The sequence below is a fragment of the Odontesthes bonariensis genome, chromosome 14 (genome assembly GCF_027942865.1).
Source record: "Odontesthes bonariensis isolate fOdoBon6 chromosome 14, fOdoBon6.hap1, whole genome shotgun sequence".
Classification (NCBI taxonomy): domain Eukaryota; kingdom Metazoa; phylum Chordata; class Actinopteri; order Atheriniformes; family Atherinopsidae; genus Odontesthes; species Odontesthes bonariensis.
This window is the reverse complement of record NC_134519.1, coordinates 30054360-30062119: the sequence shown is the minus strand read 5'-3', so window position 1 is coordinate 30062119 and position 7760 is coordinate 30054360. Positions and strand designations below refer to the sequence as shown.

The following is a 7760-nucleotide window of genomic DNA, read 5'->3' as shown; positions in this document are numbered from 1 at the left end:
CTAATTTATGGCCAAACCTGTGACATGATGTCATTGTAATCACAGTCTCAAAACTACATTTGAGCCAACCTAAACTACATGAATCCTATTTGTTTGGGGAAGGAGGGCACATTGGATAATCATCCCACATAACAATTTCAACTGCTTTCCCCTTTTCCATTCATGCTCTGCAAGGATTTTTTCAGCTGTTCCAGCTAAACTTGAGGAGAGGTGAATGAATCGGACTGGAATGTACCATTACACTTTAGGGGGCTATTTATGTGAAATACTACAGATATCCGTAAAAGTAACAGACAGCATTTTATAAACGATAACGCCCTAATCCGTAAATATTACTGCTTTAAAATAGAATATTATATAATGTGGAGGAAGTGTGTTTAATGCGCCAACCAGTATTGTAACGACCAGGCTTCCCCTTCGGGATCTTGGAAAGTTGGTCCGTGCCAAGATGATGTTGAGCAGCGCTTTAAAGCCGCTCCACTTCCGAGATGAAGTAAAGAGGAGGAAAGTCGCGCAGAGAGGAGACAGAAACTGACAATCAGTACTTCTGAAAAAGAAAAGAGGTGCTCAGTCAGACAGGCTATGTTCAGACAGCACATGTGGACTCTGGGATGTTTATGGACTTGGAACCTAAGGAGTTTTCTTTTTTGTCCGAATCTATATAGGACGAGGCGTTTGCGACTGCACTGAAGCAGCATAGTTTTTCTTTTTTTCCTTTTTTCCACCCAGCAAACACCGTGCAATTTCAAACAGACGCAAAGACAACAACAGCAACCTGGACACCTATTGCAAAACAGGAATGGTTTATCCTCCCGAAGGTGTATTCTACATCGAAATGGATCAAGCACCACCAGGTAAGTTAGGGTTAAAGGCAGCCATTGTCTGATCTGCGGGGGTTGCAAAGGGTTTTCTTTGCTTTAAGCTTTCCTCTTTTGCTGGCACCATCTTGCATTAAGCATGTGATAAAGTTGACAAAATGCTGCTGGGGTGTTAGGACAACGTTATATATAATGGCCAGCCTCGCGGTGCTGCGCTCCCCCAGTGGCATTGCCCAGGCATGCATAGCGCAATTCACTTGCCAATTACGTAATACCTTTCGGAGGATCGGGCGCAGTGGCTTGCCTCCTTTCTTTTGTCCCGGTACATATGACAAACTTGGACTGGGAACGTTGCCGCAGGTCGGCATCTCCTCGCCGAAGATTTTGTAAATTAGATTTAGTAAAGGGGTGCATTTTGAAGGGATTGGAGGCTGGTTGAGGGTGCGTTAATGAGCGCCGCATGAAACGACCGCTTTGTTCTCTTCCGCAGCCAGCCGTGCTTAATTTGTGCGCGAGCTCTGAAAGTAGGCTACAGGCAAGGAGACGAGACAGCTCGTCCCGTGACTCAACTCCGGCAAACTCACCAACAGCTCTTTTTGTATTTGTATTTGTCACTTGACTCCTTCGTTCTGACATTGTTGCAACGGCTTGGAAGCCAACTTAAGTCATGTATCAATATGATTTACTAGCTAGCTAAAGTAAGTGTGCTTTAGCTACTTAAAACTGGATCAAAACACTAGCCCTTATACGTGAATTATTTCAAATGTATCATGTTCACTAAAGCTTTAAAGACACAAAGGACTGTTAAAACTTGCATTTAAAACTGCTGACACACCACCTGCACAATAAGATGACCTGCATTGTTCCGTTGAGGTCTAAAGAGAAGAGAACGGCTAATTGCCAAGTGTTTCTGAGCACTTTCCTCATGTGTCGTTGAATATTTTGGTATTAAATTGAGTGGCTCTACTTTGTGCCTATGCGACCATGTCGGTTTTGGAAACCAGTGAAGTGTTGTTGGCAGGAGACTGGCGAGGTGAGGGAAGGTGTGCAGAATTAATTTTGCTGAGTTCAGGAGCCATTTTTTTCTTCTCTTTTTCTCCTTTCTTCTTGCGCCCGCTGCACCTGCCTTTAGTTTATTTTAAGGTCAGAAAAGGAGGAGAACGGATGGTGGGAGACAGCCACATTTTCTACTTTCTGAGGGTGCTCTTGTTTTCTCCCCTAACCGCCCCATGAAAGGCACTTTTGTCCCGCAGTGAAATATATCGCCCTTCACCTCCTCTTGATGCGGTTTGCCCTCTTTTTTCTCTCTCTTTTAATTTTTAAGGAAACGTTTGTCGGAGAATTTTCTGTTTTTTTTTCTTCTTCTCACTTTAAGGTCGATGGAAAACTTATGATACGAAAGCTTGCGGTGGAGGGATGTTCCAAGTGGCTCAACTTGTTATTGTGGGCCAATGTAATGCCTGTCAAGCAATTCAGGACAGTGCCAAATTGGACTTAGTGAGCGTTCTAGGGAATTGAAAGACAATATTTTTTAGTAATTGATCAAATCCACAATTCTTCGATGCTGGCGCTCAGAAATAGGGGCCACATTAGGGCTGACCACACTCATGATTTGGCAATTGACATCTCTTGGAACTATGCCTGGGCTTGTCCACAGATCTCCTGTCATGCAAGGGTGCTTCAAAGATGGTTTGGTGAGGAGAGTGGGCGGGTCCTAGTATTTAATCCTGTTGTAGCAGGTTAAAAGCCTCACAGATTCCTCTCTAAAAATCTTTGTTACCATCCTCTCTCTCTCTCTTTTGTGTGTAGCTCTTCCTCCCAGGTCCTCAAAGCCAGTAGTGATGTCCACCATGAACAACAACTGCCTTTCTCCACCTGTGCACTCGCTACAGGATGCTGAATGGTACTGGGGAGACATATCCAGGTAAAAAAGACTTGCGATGCTAATGCGTATTGCAACAACAAAGTCTTGCTGTTTTAACAAAAGACGGATCTTCAAGCAATTTTTTTTTTGTTTTATTTGTTTTTTACCCCACAGGGACGAGGTAAACGAAAAGCTTCGGGACACTCCTGATGGCTCGTTTTTGGTGCGTGACGCTTCCACAAAGCTGCAAGGAGACTTTACACTGACATTAAGGTAAGTCGAAAAAAGGAGAGTAATCCTTCCAAACGAAGCATCATCTTAGGTTCACATTACATTTTAGGCTAATCTAATTTTGCGCTTTGCTGTTTCGTTCTGGCAGGAAAGACGGGCTCAACAAGCTGATCAAAATTTACCACCGTGACGGCAAGTACGGCTTCTCGGAACCCCTCACGTTCACTTCGGTGGTGGAGCTCATTTGGCACTATCAGCACCATTCGTTGGTGGAATACAACGCCACACTGGATCTGATGCTCACACATCCCGTGTCCCGATTCCAGCAGGTCAGTGAGCACATCTGCCGTTGCATCCTTCGTCTGCATATACAAACAAAAGGCCGACACCAATGGAGAGAAAAACGTTTGATAGATGATTTAGGCTACGGCTACACGAAAACGAAACGAGGTTTTTTTTAAAAACGGGTACGAAAATTCTTGCGACCACACGGCAACGCTGCTGTAAAGACTCAGGTCCAGACGAAAACGGATGAAACGATGCAGTACACACGCCACTGTGTCACGCCACGCTGTGAGACAATAGAGAAGTCTCACAGCGTCAACGTTTGACTGACGCAAAAAAAAAACGTTTTCGCTGTAACAATGGAAACGAAACTACCTCGTTTTCAAATCTTCCCACTCTGGAACCCGTTCTCAAAAACTATCGTTTTGGGGTAGTGGGAACGCCGGCTCCGTGTGGCCGCGACAGCGAAACGATAAGAAAAAGTATCGTTTACAGTGAAAAACGTTTTCGTGTAGCCGCAGCCTAAGAGCGCTGCAGTTTGCACATGTTTGATTGGGTCGAATTTTTTGGACTTCAGGTGAAAGAAGACAACGTCGATGTCGCTGGAAGAAAGCTCAAGGAGGTCCACAATCAGTACCAAGAGAAATCTAAGGAGTTTGACCGTCTGTTTGAAGCCTTCACCAAGACCTCACAGGTTCGAACCTTTAATTTTTCACCCTCTTAAGCTGCAGTTCTTCTCTAAAGTGTGGATTTTACCCTCAAAAAGGGGTTGTGGGTGAGTCATTGCTGACAGGAGTTGTTCTCTATGACGCAGGAGATCCAGATGAAGCGCACAGCAATAGAGGCCTTTAATGAGACGATGCTGATTTTTGAGGAGCAGTGTCGTGAGCAGGAGCGTTATGGAGAGGAGTTTGAGAGGAACAGTCATTCAGAGGGAGCTGACACAGATTTGGAGAGGTACTTCATCACATAATGCTCTGAAAATAATATCTTTGCTCACTTAGCTCGTGTTCCTCTTATTCAGACCTGTGATTGTTACTGTTGCCCCCCTTTAGCTTTCTGATAAATTACGAGAAGCTCAAGTGCCGTCTTGGGGAGATCTATGACAGCAAAATCCACCTGGAGGAAGACTTGACGACGCAAGTGGAGGACTACAGAGAGACGGACAGGAAGATGAATAGCTTGCGGCCAGACCTCATCCAGCTGCGCATCATTAGAGACCAGTACCTCAAGTAAGTAGTTCATCTGTGGTAACTCACTGTAAGCTCATTAAACGTGCAAACTTACAGTAGCTGCTCTTCAATGTATAATTATTGCATATTGAATTGAAGGAAAACAATCTTCTCTTTGCAGCTGGCTTAATCACAAAGGAGTGCGGCAGAAACGCATAAATGACTGGCTGGGGATACATACCGACAGCCTTGATGAGTAAGTTTCCGCTAATTTTAAATTTTTTTTTGCACTGAATGCAGCCTGTAACTGAAACACGGAATATTCGTAGCACAGGTGTTCCAATGCCACTCTTTTTCTTTCAGCACGTACGTGTTAAAGGGGGACGAGAAGAATTTGCCACATCAGGATGAGACGAGTTGGTTTGTCGGCGAACTGAGTCGGCCGCAGGCTGAGGAGATGCTTCAAGGGAAAGCTTCCGGAACGTTCCTGATCCGCGAGAGCAGCAAGCAGGGATGCTACGCCTGCTCTGTTGTGTGAGTACACCCCTTTTGGAAGACAGTTTGATGTAGTTATGACCACGTGGCGTGAAGGGTTGACAATGACCAGTGTCCTTTTCTTCATTTATCACAGCGTGAACGAAGAGGTCAAGCATTGCATGATCTACAGCACGCCACACGGATACGGCTTCGCCGAACCCTACGACGTCCACTGCTCACTGAAAGACCTCGTCCTGCACTACCGCCTGCACTCCTTAGCGCAACACAACGACGCCCTGGATGTCCGGCTGTCGCAACCGGTCCACGCCAAAGCTGCAGCCGCTGCTTCTCAGCGCACAGAGGAGCACAAACTGTTACAGACTCCAAAACACACGTCAGGGCTCCCGCCTGCCGCTCCAGAGATGTAACTCGGCGGCGAGAGGAAACAAAAAGGACGTGTTTACTGTATGCTGCGAGAACGACTGCATCAGAGGTGCATTGTGTAAAGTTTTGCACTACAGTGATTCCATCGGTTTATTGTGAACGGGATTTCACAGATTGAAGTGGGACCGGAAGTTGAATGTCAGCTTGACTGTTTAAGCTATCCAGCTCATTTTATACTTCATTTATTGCTGTTTGTTCTAAGGACCCCTTCTCCGTTAGGAATGTTGACAGCCTGAATCTTCTCTTTTTCTTTCTTTCTTTGTCCCCTGGCATCAGGTGCTGCACCTTCAAGTTGATGTTGCCAGATTTCCCAAATGAGAAGTTATTTGGTTCTAAAAAAAATTGACCAATATGTTTGATATATTGGGTTGCTACTGCAAAGTACATTTGTGAAGGGGGGGGCTGTCAACCGGTTGGTGGGCCAAACCATTTTTGGGTTAAAATGCCACGTGTGAATATGTTAAAAAGTCGTGCTGCATCTTAACCATTTGCCCCTTTCTTAACAGATATTCATATACAGTGGATAATTATGTAGCATTAACATACTGTAGAAAACCATTGTAAAAGCATACTCAATGTTATACCCATTGACCAAAGCACTTAATAGTGAGCAAAACTACATCCCTGTTTAGTGTGGTAACTGCATTTTGGCAAGGGTAGGGAAATTTATGTACACCTGCTGATGTGCTGATCAAAACATAATCTGAAGTACTGTATGTTATATTCTGTTACTCAAAGAAGTATAAGCTTTTTGTATTCTATATATATTTTTTCTATAAACATGCCACAAGATGAAAGCTTGAAGAAAGTGCAATCCAACAGTATTTGTATTGTTGCAATATGTGACGATGACGGCGGTGGGGGTGGTGGTGGTGTAGAAGGTAATGCTGTTATGAGAGGTTGGCATTTGCCACAAAAATGCACTCTCCCTGGTGGTGTCGGTATGATGTGGCCTCCAATGTTTGTGTGAACTGCCAGAGGTCCGGAAGTATCCTGCCTCCATTACTTGAACTGTGGCATTGCTCGAGCTATGAATGTTTTTTCATGACATGCAGCCTACATAGCTTAAAAGGAAAGGCATCCATGTTGAACTTGGCACATTTTTCAAGTTTGAGGAAACAATGGACACTTTGTATAGAGATACCGTAAAATGTATTTCTGACATTGGTTCGTGGAAGGAGGTTGATGAAGCCTCTTGAGAAATATTACTCCACTGGAGGACTGAGGAAACTCCTCTGTTGAAGCTGAGCAATGTGAGATCCTGACCTTTTTCATGCTGAAAGACAATAAACTGAAGAGTTTTGTCAACTCATGCGGTCTATTGCTTCTTTTTACTTTCAAAGAACTGTCCTTTTTTCCGACATTATTACCTATTGAACATATTGTGAGGAAAGTGACCAAAACCAATGCAAGAAAAATGCAAAACAAACCAAACAACTAATGATAACTGGTTGTTTAAAGTTTACGGTGTGGCTTTAGTGGAGCCATTTTGAGCTTATCTACGGGTCAGCAGAGATAGAAGGCAGCGAGGGCACTGGAGGACACACTGTAGACAGATGGAAGAGAAAGGAAGTGATAAAGACAATAGGAGGATATGTGCAGGCTCTTTCCGTTCTCAGTCTGGCCGTCGTTGACTCACCAGAAAAATATGCGTCGGACCTACGTCATTCGGAGCGCACAGCATTTTGAAAAGCAACTTCTTTCTTTTGATGCTTTTGTGAAGGGAGTACATACAGCCCGACATTTGGCACTCGTCAGCTTTACAGCCGCCCGAGTTTCATCTGCTATTGTAACACTGTTACCTGATAATTACACAGGGTTGGCCTTTACACACGTAAACCCTTGGATATTTTGAACACAGATAATGATGATCTCGAATGGCACTGTCTCCGGGCCTCCGCGACTATAGCAACAGGTGGCCTCTTTCAACTATCACATGAGGTCTGTGCTAGGTAAGGATTAATGAGGTGCAGAAGGCAGGGATGTACTGAAGAGGGAGAGCCTAAGTTCCAGGCCACGGATTACTCCCTGTTACCTGTGTCAGCTTGGAGGGCTCTGCTGGGATTGACCATATGCACTGTAGGAAGATACACAGGACGAAATGTACCAAAGCTGAGTCACCCACTGGATGCGTGACTGTCCAGAAGACAAAGAGAGTGAGAGTGGGTAGACAGAAAGGAAAGGGGAGGGGCAGGAAAGAGCACTCAGAAAGTGCATTTCTCACTCAGTTGCCAGAATCACTTAATATGAGCACCTTTGCGCCTATTTTACAATAAAGTTGGTTATGAATAGTGGTAGAGATTGATTGAGTTTTTTTAGGCTTGTTCTTAAAGTATTGTTAATAAAACAGTAACTTTGACAGGATCCAACCATAGAATGGGGTTCTCCACCTCTCCTATTCTCCATTAGACCCACATTACAGCTGGGGAGTGAGACAGACACACGGTTGCATCTTTAGCTGCTCTGCTA

The 7760-nt window shown here is 44.5% G+C and overlaps 1 protein-coding gene across 1 annotated transcript; it reads left to right on the top strand.

The window, feature by feature from the left end:
* Window positions 1–485: 485 nt before the first annotated feature.
* On the top strand, window positions 486–6603 carry LOC142399352 (phosphatidylinositol 3-kinase regulatory subunit gamma-like). Its single transcript, XM_075483971.1, has 10 exons — window positions 486–854; window positions 2628–2742; window positions 2857–2955; window positions 3062–3242; window positions 3776–3892; window positions 4013–4155; window positions 4254–4430; window positions 4552–4626; window positions 4734–4904; window positions 5002–6603. The coding sequence occupies exons 1-10, from the start codon at window positions 800–802 to the stop codon at window positions 5273–5275; spliced, it is 1407 nt and encodes a 468-aa protein (XP_075340086.1). The 5' UTR covers window positions 486–799; the 3' UTR covers window positions 5276–6603.
* Window positions 6604–7760: the final 1157 nt, after the last annotated feature.

Excerpts from the sequence above, each read along its gene's own strand:
- LOC142399352 (XM_075483971.1), top strand. The coding sequence starts at position 800 with ATGGTTTATCCTCCCGAAGGTGTATTCTACATCGAAATGGATCAAGCA. Across the intron at positions 855-2,627 it reads AATGGATCAAGCACCACCAG|CTCTTCCTCCCAGGTCCTCA; the intron begins GTAAGTTAGGGT and ends TTTTGTGTGTAG. Across the intron at positions 2,956-3,061 it reads GACTTTACACTGACATTAAG|GAAAGACGGGCTCAACAAGC; the intron begins GTAAGTCGAAAA and ends TCGTTCTGGCAG.